General features: G+C 35.8%; 1 protein-coding gene across 2 annotated transcripts in view; it reads left to right on the top strand.

Moving 5' to 3' along the window:
• The window catches only part of EPHA5 (EPH receptor A5), a 1391623-nt gene that overhangs the window by 1157743 nt on the left and 221603 nt on the right, over positions 1–12277 (top strand). For both annotated transcript variants that reach the window (XM_044060929.1, XM_044060928.1), the window contains exon 9: positions 9671–9738. In XM_044060929.1, the coding sequence (XP_043916864.1) occupies positions 9671–9738 (68 nt within the window). The remainder of the gene's footprint in view (positions 1–9670; positions 9739–12277) is intronic.

The following is a 12277-nucleotide window of genomic DNA, read 5'->3' as shown; positions in this document are numbered from 1 at the left end:
GGTGTAAACATCATTAGACAAGTAGCAGTTTGTTGAGAAAAATAGGTTTAACATTAAATAAAGTGATAGATCTGTACAGAGCAAACACAATTAGTTCATCATACTTAAAAGTAGGCAGGGATGAGTTAAAACCGTATAAAGATGCATGTGAAACCCAACGGCGCAAATCAATAAAAACGGGGTAAAGAATTAGTTGCGAGTTTCATAGGATGCATGCAAAGCATGAGAAACATGCTGCTGGCAAGTTTTACATTGCATATGGATTTAATTTTTAAGAACTATCCTATAGCTAACCAAGCATGTAGAAGTTTGCATAGATAAATCAATTTTTTGTAGTATATAAAATGAATGGACCAGATTTTCTGTTGCAAAGAATAAAGGTGTTGTATCAAAGTCATAACAATTAGTTTTTGTGTACACAGTAAGTGAAGAAAATGTGCATGTAATAGTGTAAAACAAACTGGTACATGAAATATGTAAAAAGACAATCATCAGGATATCTGGGAAGATGTACTCAAATTAATAATTAAAAAGTGTGGTATTTAGACTACATGCTGGAACAGAGAGTAATATAATGTGATGCAGGGTTTACTCATTGTTTGAGGCATGGAATTCATAATGCACTGAAGTGGGAACTGCTGACTTACTCAGATCATCATTCAAAAAAAAAAACTCCCATCATGCATTTGATGGTCCTACTTTCAGTCTGCCTAATCATCATGGACAGAAAGCTTGACCTGCAGAGATCCTACCAGGGAAAAGAAAATGCCATTAGTGCAGCTGGTGGGGAAGTAGTGTTTGTCATTAGAGGGTACTTAGAAAATAGACAACAAAATGGGACTCAAACATAGACACCTGGAATTGCTTATTGCAGCTTACAGAAGCTTGCTGTTTTCAGAGTACTTAGTTATGTGAACATTTATATGATGGAACCATTTCCTAACAGTACTCCCAAAGATAATATTATTAAAAACATGCTGATGCCTCTTTACTGTACCACATGTGTTTACCTGTTTATCCTATTTAGAAGTTTTTTGTCCTGATAGCATTAGAAATCCTTGCATGTGTCATGCCATCTCTGACATGCCCTGTGCAGTCCTATTACAATGGAATATAAGAATAATAACAAACCAAAGTATCGTTTTATGGAGATGAAGTATAAACATATTCAACCACTATGGTCCATATACAAAAGTAAGGCCTAACACTGTCTTAAAATCAGTGTCATTGTGTCTATTGAGAGTAGTGTTTATGAACCACATTTCACATCAAAGAGTTAAATACTTTGATCGTGATCAGCATGAAGGGGGTTTATCCTTAACTCAAAGGTTGAATACATAAGCAGAAGGGTACACCCTGTTATATGTTGTGGGTTTTGCCATCATAGAAAACACCCCTTTACAATTAGCTTGAAAAAATATTTTGGACAAATGTTTTCCATCAAAAGACCATTCCAGTTCATGTTTTTGAGAAATTTAGTAGGAAATAACAAAAAGTATATCCCTAACTTCCAAATTGTTATAATCATACTGAGAACTTCTTAGAGTACTTCTACATTTCAAAAAGGCAAAATTCTCAAGCATTTTTACCTGAGAAACGAGACACTTTAATAAGTTTACAAAACACAGGATAGTGCTATTTCCACCAAACAGCAAGAAACTGACAATGCATCTCTAAGCATTTGACAGATTGGATTAATCAACTTTGCATGATGTCTTTAGATTAGGAATGCTAGAACAGAAGATCCCTTTCATCCCCTCTTTCATGAGCACACATGATCTCACTGTTCTGTCTTCCGTATTCCCAAAAACTGACCTTGCAAAGACAGTGCAGGCATCTATTAACTATTTCTTACAAGATGTACATTTCCTATGCACTTTACCTACAGAGCAAGAGATACTTGAAAATTTATGTAGTGGCAATATCCACAAAACACAAGTTTAAAATGTGTGCTGATGCAATGCAGAGCAGTTTTTTGATCTTTCTCTGGAATAATTCTTAAAATAAAGTTCATGATCCAAAGACATTAGAACTCTTGTTCCATGCAGCAATCTGTGAGTCATAATTACCAAAAGATTATGTCAAACTAACAAGCAAGAAATATCCCACGTTCTTGAAATATTGTATAACCATGTCTATAATGGGTGTCATCTATGTTTCCTTTTGCCAGAAGTAATTGCTCCAATTTTTAAACCTGAAAAACCACGGACTATTTTTAATTTTCCATACCCAGATGCTTTTGACTCAGAGACGCCAGGGCGATCTGTTTGTTAAGCTATGTACAATATATTTTGCTGAAGTCAAGGACACCCCATATTCCTATGACTTTATTCTGCTACATGCTATAAAAGGTTTTTGGCAAGATTTCTCATCCATTAATTTTTAATACACTGAAATTCCAAGGTATTCTTTAATTTTTAGTTAATCAACTACTTTAGTTTATGTCCTTCAGTACTAACTACATGTAATGGATGTCAGTGGGTGCCCTTTTTGCATTAGCAATGGTGTCAGATAGGAGTTTCTCCAAATGCATACCTATCCTTTCCAAACCATACTTAGAATATATATTTTGACAACTGCTGACTATACCGACTTTCTAAGTGATAAGGTTTGATCAGAAAAAATGAAAAGATCCCAGTGTATAGAGTGGAAGTTATTCTACAGCACAGTAATCCAGAGAAGGTATTGGCGCAACTAATATACATGATTCACTTGTTGTCAGGATTAACTGACTCAAGAATTAATATTCATAAAACAAGGGTTTTTCTTGTAAGCCAGCTTTCTGATCATCTGTCCTTATTTCAGTTATCCGCTCTGTCAAGTTAGGGAGACTGTTGAAATTACTGCAGACACAGAAAACTGGATAAACATTTTTACCAGTATTTGAGCTTGTTAAAATCGAGATAGGAAAGTGCTTTTTCTCCTCATTGCAGATATTTTGAATAGTTTGAATGAATGAATACACTTTCTGTGAATGCATTATATGTCTACATTTTGGGTACTCCTAAACCATTTGGTCCTCATGATAGGATCCCTTGTTTTAGACTACTTAACATAGAGACTATTCCTCCACTTTTTTCCTGGAAACTAATAAAAAAAACTACTGTAATTTGCAAACCTATTAAACAGGGTATCTACTTCAATGGCTGATATCACACAGTTTTCCCATTTTGATCCCGAGCCACCTGTCTAGGGTACAAAAATGAGGACTAATCTGAGTGATATCCTACCAGTCTAACAAACAGGTCAATATTTTTTGTCCCTTATTTTAAGGCCTAATGTTTTTGTTTCCCTCCAGTATATTACACCTTAATGGCCTGCTGAAGTGACTTCATTCTACAGTAAAAAAAACAAGCAAAGATTCAGTCTGCAAAAATGCCATCTTCAAATTACAAGGGTACATTACTATGACGAGTATACTTTACATCTCTGACATTTGTACTGGTCAATAGATTTGTCCTCAAAAATGGGTTTTGTGTTATAACCATGCTGAGAAATTGTGGTACTACTGCTACATTCCATAAATGCAAAATGTCAAGTACAGAACATTAAGCTCTGGAGTGTTAACATCACCCTCCCACTTAATAATTTGAATGTATTTTTAGCCTGTTTTTTATTTTTTTATTAAAACTCATCTTGCGAAGTTACACCTACAAAGAAGGAAATACTGTTAATAATATGATATATTCATTGAACTGCTAAATTGAGGAACAAGTGTTTTTTGTATTTCTAGTGACATAGAACTTCATGGAGAAACATTTAGTTTCAGAAGCACCAAACTAATAATATCCTAAAGGCATTCTGTTCTGCCTGAATCAAAACTTAAAAGAAGACAATATTTCATCATACTTATTTAGTTCTGTACTCCACAGAGAAGTGAAAAGTATGCATTTCCATTACTGGATGTGCTGTACCTCTGAATATCAAGAAGGAGAACTCACACGCAAACTCCCACTGCTGTAGTTCCTATATATTCACAGGGAATTCTTCTTCTTTTGGCTTTTTTCCCGGTTAGGGGTCGCCACAGCAGATCACCTGTCTGCTCATGATTGGCAGTGGAGTTTTTATGGTGTCAAGTTGCCAGCCCGGCACCCAACCTTCCACAGAAGGTGCACACATGCACGCACTCACGCCTAGGGCCAATTTAGAGTGTCCAATCCACCTATAGCATGTCTTTGGGATGTGGGAGGAAACTGGAGCACCCTGAGGAAACCCACATGACCACAGGGAAGACATGCAGACTCCACATAGAAGGCACCACAGCCAAGGATTGAACTTGAGAACCTCTTGCTGTGAGGCGGCAACACTAACCGCTGCACCACTGCGTCCACCCTCCTGTATAATCATTGGGAAGCATTAAAGGAATACATTTTCACTATTTTTTATATATATGTATATATATATATATATATATATATATATATATATATATATATATATATATTATTACTATACATATATATATATATATATATATATATATATATATATATATATATATATATATATATACTATATATTTCTCACACACTGTAAATATTGTAAATAGCTTTTGACTTTTGACTTTAACTGTGTGAATTTGTTAAAATGTATCTGCACAATATTTTTCCAATATGGGCAATAGTGCTCACGCTTTGTATTATTTGATATGTATTTGTACTTGTACTTTTATTTTTATTGGACTGATATCTTTACTGTAATCTGTTTCATGGAGCTTTTCTCCCTGGGCTGCCACTGAAAATGGGCTCTCTAGGCCCAGTGGACTTCCCCGGTAATCAAACTGGAAATAAAATAAATAAAAATAAAATACATTTCACTATTTCACTATATATGCTTACTATTGCCTGTCCTGTTGCAAGAGTGGTTAATCATAAGAATGCAACAGCATTAGTCAGACGCAGAGCTGGGGAGCTGAACCAAGGAAGTATAATTGATAACTTACTTCCATATGTTTAGGAGGAGGTACAAGTGCTCATAGCACAGGACTACCCTTTGCTGCAAACCACTGGTTAGTCTTAGGCATAACCACGATGCTCTGGGTGTGCATGCACAAAGCTTGCAAACCATGAATCTAGATGATGTAGAAGCATATCATTCTGATGCTACATGAATGGCATGCTTGTGTGCAGCCCAGCTAGGTAAATATAGGGCAATAAAACTGAAATTCCTAATAAGAATAACCGTTAGTTTGTCTTTGTGGTTAGCATACCTGTCAACCTCTTAGTGCAAAAAATCTGGACAAAGCCTGACAAAATGGGGGACAGAGGCCCTAAAATAGGGACAGATTGTAAATATTGCTCTTATAAACTAAGAAAGTTGCTGGAGTAACAGTGATTGTGTTAACTCAAGTATATGAAATTATTTAGTGACTTCAGTCCTCAGATCATCCCACTGATTTGCCAGAAAACCACACATTTTATGAGGAACAGACCAAAAATATGAGGCAAAAATCTGGACATTTTGCAAAAGTCTTTACAGTTGAGAGGTATGGTGGTTAGACTGTCACAAAAATATTTTATTAACTAAGAAATGTAATGTATGCTACAGTATTTTGTCTGTATTGTGTGTGAATATAGGGTCATTAAAGCACATTTGACTGAAACTTACATGGCTGAAATACATTGACTGAAAAGCACTTCGAATAAAATTTCACTTGACTGAATACTCATTTCAATGAATGACAAATCACAGAAATTTCACATAACACATTATATGACAAAACTGTTTTTGCTGGGGGCAAGACTCTGCACCCCCACATCCCCCATAATTATATGTACTAACTCCACAGTTGTACAGCCTCGGAGAAAAGACATAGCAAAATGCACAGTGAATAAGTGTTTCTGAGCAACCATGAACATCTGTTGATTTATTGGGTTGAAGTGACAGGGGGCACAGCCAATCCACACTTAATCTTTTATACTCACTTCCATAGCAAGTCATGTCCTCAGAAATAATAACATAACATACTGCATATACACTTCTACACTTTTTTGTCATTGCCAGGAATTGTCTAGTCTCACACAGGTGTCGACAGTGTGTATTGTCGACCAGTGTGTGGCTTTAATAATGATAATACTACAATTTTCAGACATCTCTCCAAGTCTTCATTCTTTGAAAATGAGTTAAAATAACATCTTTCTTCATTGTGGCTCACACTTGCAGATTAATCCTCAGAGTTCCTCTACTTTCATAGCTCCTAGTATGGCCTGCCTCTACTCTTCTTTCTGTTAATTTCCCTCTTGTGTATCTCTCCCTCCCACACCTCTTCTTTACTCTGGTTACTGCTCTTTTCATGATGTTCTTCATGTTTCACTGCTGCAGTCATCACGTTTGGATTATCTACTTGCAGTAGCCCTCAGTCGGCCTGATTAACAATGTCCTGGGTCCTGCGTCGGTTGCTGTCCCTTCTTCCATGATGTCAGGTCATCAGGGGTATAAAACATGCAGCCGACGCCATTACATCAGTCTTTCTTGCCGTGCGGTGCCTGAAGCAGAAGCAGTTCGCAAGTGCCGGTCGGCCGACTCCTGAAATTTTAATTTTCAAGTTTCAGAACCAAAGTCTTCAACTAAAAGCTAAGTACCCCATTGGGGAAACTTTTTCTTGCTCTAAACTGATGTCAGTAAAAGTAAATAATTGCATTACTTGTGGAAAGCAAATACCTCATAAAGATTTTCATTCGTACTGTTTTCCTTGCCTAGGCCCTGACCACGACGCACCTCGCTATCAGTTTTATGCCTTATTTAAACCACAAACTATCCGTTGTAGGTATATTTTCGCTTTTGAATATTTTGGTGCTTGGTTCAATTATCCTGATATGTCTTCGGTAAGCCATACGACTACCGATATTCCGAAAAAATGCAAAGATAAAGACAGAGACAGAACCAGGACTGCAACAGTGAATACACTCGAACATCTACATTTATGGTAAGTGTACGCAACTGTACTTTTACTTCTCTGTTAAATGTTATTGCTTCAACTCTGGTAAGCTATCTCTTCTTGTGTCAATTCTAGATTCCCTTGCACAGTCAAGGCAGGATTTCCTTTCTTCATTTTTTCTGACCTTTTGCTCATTATTTATTGCGCTACTTTCTTTCCATATTTGTCCATATGACGTACTATGTCACCTGTAGCTTTCTCCTGACTGTCTTAATCTCTTTTCCTGCTGTCTCTTCTTGTGATGTTACTGCTAAGTTTGACTACAAACTCTCCGTACTACATTTTCATGTCCACCACTCCATCTACTAAATTCCTCTTGACCTTATGTCTTGCTGTTTCCTCTTTTATTCCTTTATCTTGTTCTGTTCACATTTTGTCATGCTTCTTCCTTCCTTTAGTTCCATTCAGTCTCATTCATTTTTGATGTCATACTTGGGGTTATTTTTTTCCTTCCTTTTTCTTTGATCAGTCCTTAGCCCCATATTATCTCTTATATACCCCCCCCCGAATATCTGTCCTATGTTCTATACCTAGTAACCTATTCCCATTAGTTTTTTTTTTTTATCCATTTTATATTGTCTGGTTTTATGTTTTGCATGCCTCAATGTTTATGTTACTTTAGCTGTTGAACTTCAACTTCTTGGAAGTTTGTTTTTAAAATGTTTTTGTATTCTTTCATAAATAACAAGTTCTACATCTGTAGACTTGGTAGTCTCAACTTCTTTGATAAATGTTTTATATTCTTTTATCATTTCCATATGTGAATTTTTTTTAATAATATATATGATTTTTAAAGTCGTGGACTTTCACTGAAAATAGACTCTTCCCAGATAGATTTCTCTCTTTGCAAAACTAACTAACTAACTAACTAACTAACTAACTAACTAACTAACTAACTAACTAACTAACTAACTAACTAACTAACTAACTAACTAAACTAATACTCCAGGCAGGTCTTAGCATTTCAGCTTAAACAAAAACTCTTCTTCATGGAGAGCTAACAAACCAAAAATGAGCACTAAATGTTGTGAGTCCTCAGAAACAGTTTATTGAAATAAAAGTTTAGCGCTTTCTTCAGTACAATTGACTTCTTCACGGAGAGTCGTGTCACAATGTTTTGGATTCTCAGTATTACCTGCTTGATACACTGAATTCTACAACTTTCCTCAGAATAAGCTTGAGTTTAAGCTGGACACTGCATATGCAGTTACATGAGTAGCAGTGTGTGTGGATAAAAGTTTCACTGTAGCATTATAATGCACAGAGCAACTTATTAAACAACAGATTTCCTGGCAATATGCAAAAGACAACTTTAGAATTTTTGGGGGGTTTTATGTTCAGAGTTTTGATGCACAATTTAAGTACCATGTATTTGTATATAAAACATTCATTTACTTCTGAGAAAATGTTTTTTCTTCTACATAATGTATACACAATTAGGAAAACATTATCTGCACTTTGTTAGCATGTTATAACAAATATTAACTGCCAGACCTATGATGGTTTTATTTTGCAAGACTGAAGAACACTCTTGTTGAAGTTGACAGTGCATTTCTAGAGTTTTCTCTTGTCTACATTACATTATATATCAATTAATTATTTTTCTTGAAGAAAGGAACAAACTATAGATTATGAAACCACATCTGTTCAGCATAGGATTTAGTCTTCATATAAAATGAGTGGACTTTCTGTTACAGCAGAATTTCCTCCTTTGGACATGAAATAAATAGCACCAGATTAAAGGTAAGGTCAAATACTGCAGTGTAATAGTTTTGTATCATAGAATGCAAATATGTCTAAATCTTTGTTCTACATTTTTTCTGCTGGCTACCATTATATGTAACACTCTTGTAGCCTGGGTTTATCAAAGCACATTTTTTAATTTAGTTTAGGAAAATCTTGCTTAAAAGATTGCACATCTGCTGCATAGACTGTCTCCTATATTGTCACTCATGTATGGCTGTGCAGAAATAGAAAGTCTTCCTCTAAAAATATATGTGCATACGTAATGCAGTTAACATAAAACAAACTTCACACCACCTGTTCTTGTTAAGCATGAAAGTGTGACTAACAGGAATCAACTGTCAAAAGCAAAACAGCACTGTTGACTAAACAGGACTTGAAAAGTTAATTCAGTGTCAGAATCAAATTCTACACCTGAAAATAAATGCTGGCTATTTTAGTTATAACAAAGGGGGTAAAAAACAGTGTATCCTGTTCTCTCAGGTGATGAAATGTAAAGGTAAAAGTGAAACTATAAAGGTGTCTAGATGTTTTCTGGCAGGTATATGATGCAACACAACAGACAAGATCATTCATACACACACGCACACACGCACACGCACACACGCACACACACACACACACACACACACACACATATATATATATATATATATATATATATATATATATATATATATATATATATATATATATATATATATATATATATATATATATATATAATAATTTTTTTTTTTTTGCATTGTGTTATGTTACGAACACCCCTTGGCCATGAGTAAAGCCATTTCTGATATATTATACTGTGGTACTGTGTTTTTTTTTTTTTTTTTGTACAGCATAAAAAAATGATGCAATTTCATGGAGATTGGAACAGATTTGTGTTCCCGTCTAATACACTTTAGTTATACTCGTTCAGCTTTTTTGCATCAGTAGCTGAACTAATTGACTGTTTCTGAAAGATGATTAATGAGAGTTGTTTTGTTCCAGGCGTTGTGGCTACAGCAAAGCAAAGCAGGATCCTGAAGAGGAGAAGATGCATTTTCACAATGGTCACAGTAAGTTAAAAACATTCATGCTGTTCAAACTCACTTAAATGTTAAACTCCAAGAAAGCAGGTCTGAAAACTGTCTTGCTGCAGACTACGGAAAGGTCAAAAGCCTATATATGAGTCATTTTCATAAAGGAATGGGGCTTGAATTGCCCATGTAGGCATTCTGAAATTCCTGTAGGTTGCTGGGAAAAAGCATACTCTTTCAGGCTGCATTGCACAAGAGGGTTTCAGCAGCTATGTAACTGTTATAAATACCACTTATGTAGAGAAACATTTCTGGACTATAATTTCATTCTTTAATTTTCTTCCCATCACCAGAACAGGAGAAAAATATCCGTATTGTACTGGATCAGTAATAGCTTTTCAGCAACCAGGTCTGCTGCCTCCCAGTGCATTTGTCACTGACTGGGAGTCTTACCATACTTAACAAGCATATAGAAGTTTGTATAAAGACATGGACTTACATGACCTTATAAATGATAGTGCCATTTCTGCCATATATCTAGGTGTCTATTAGTCAACTTGCATATATTTTTCTGCTAACATAAAATACAGTCAGTTAACTGCAATCATGCCATGAAGGGCAGCTTACACATTTGGGTTAATGCATCATTATATAGATTAGACTATCAAATCTAGACTGCACTATCAGCAATTTGGAAACACTATACTCCCCTTTGGACTGTAACCAACCAGGGCCATTCACTTTTAACCTCTGTGAATGCCATACTGCAGATTTGGAAGGCATTGTTCTGTTAGCCATCTGTGCATTACTGACAGAATATCTTAATTGTGACTAAATTAAAGAAAGAAATATGTCCCTTCAGAGACCAAAGATTACATCTTGGAGGTGAACCATATCCAGAATTTATTTTAGTTCACAAATCATGTGGCACAGAAAGAGGAGGTTACGCAGCTGATGATAGTTTGTAGTTTCACAGCATGCAGGTATAAATAATGAATATTCAAGTTGCAAGGCTTGCCATAAGTTTCCTTACTAATCATTTCAGACAGTGCTGTACAGATGCATGGATGAGACATAAATTATAATCTGCAACAAAGTAATATACTTGTATGTGCTTTTCTTAACGAATTTGATTGAAATCAGCAGGTGAAAGAAAACATATGTGATGTATAATGTATGCAAATGGAAAAAAATGTTCTATTAATGTATGTTTGCCTAAGTGATAATTTAATGAAGGTATTTTTAAAAAAATCAGTAAGCACAATTAAATAATATCTAAATACAAGTGAAATACTTTCCCCATCCTGTACAGTTTCCCTACAAAAGAAAGATCCCTGAAACATGAATTTCTGTTTCTCCCTTTATATGGTACTTCTGTTCTCTTCAGTCTATTTAGGGTACTACATATTTATTAAGCATGAAATCATGGGTTACTGTCTGGAAGACTTTATCACCTGGGATACTCTGTCTTATTGCTCATTATATTTCAGACTGACAACATATGAAAAGCTCATACAGTACATTGATTGCAACTCTATCTTCTTTTCCCCTCCTACTACCGCTAAATCTAATTTAATGACCAGGAAGTCAGGTTTACTCATACATTTGTTTTCCTGAAGAGTGTAAAAACTACAATTGTGTGATTTGTCAATGATTTCTGATTTGAGTAGGCATTTTAGGCACAAAGAACGTGTGACAACTCTGCTAATCTGTCTTTCTTTTGGCTTTTCCCGATTAGGGGTCGCCACAGCGGAACTCCGGTCTGCTAATGATTGGCAGTAGATTTTTACGTGCTGGCTTGCCGGGCCTAATGCACAACCTTCAACGAAGGAATGCCCATTCACACATGTCGACACACAGAAGACGCTCTAACTGAGAATCAAACGTGCAATGTCTAACTGTGAGGCGACAACGCTACCGCAGCACCACCACCGCAGTGTGACATCTCTGCTGATAGTGTATATGAACAGAGGAGCAGCTCTTGCAGCCAAGAAGTGCTTACTCTTTTCAAAGTTAACTAACTTAAACTAATTTCTGTAGCAGAAAACCAAAATGGGACATTTGAAAATGTCTTCAGTATCTCCACAAGTTCTCAAAGAAAGCAGTGGTTCAGAGTACTGCAGTTCTTAGTGAGCAGCTACATCAGTCATGGTGGTAAAAAGCAATAACATACTACCGAGCACTATATGGCACTTGCAGTATGGCAACTCTGTCAGTCCATTTCAGGAAGAACACAGTCCTTAGTCTGATGTTGAGACACAAAAGATCGACATCCAGTAATTTGTTTTTATTTTTTTTCACCACAGAGGTCTCTTCACTTTCATACTACAGAAAGGGAGTTGTACTGCACCGGTCCATCCAGGGTACTTATTGTCAGACCTAAAATGGAAGATGCACGTTAATATATATGTCAAGAGAAATATAAAGACACTCACTACATGAGCAAATGGAGATGTTTGATCATAAGACCTTTATTCACAACTGAAGATCCATCCCAACTACATGTCTCATAACCTACTGAGGGCTGCTTCTTAAGGACTTTATAGTCCATCACATAGTTAATATCTGACATCTCCCT

This window comes from Protopterus annectens, chromosome 2.part0 (genome assembly GCF_019279795.1).
Source record: "Protopterus annectens isolate FY-2018-M chromosome 2.part0, PAN1.0, whole genome shotgun sequence".
NCBI lineage: Eukaryota > Metazoa > Chordata > Ceratodontiformes > Protopteridae > Protopterus > Protopterus annectens.
This window is presented reverse-complemented; position numbering and strand designations above follow the sequence as displayed.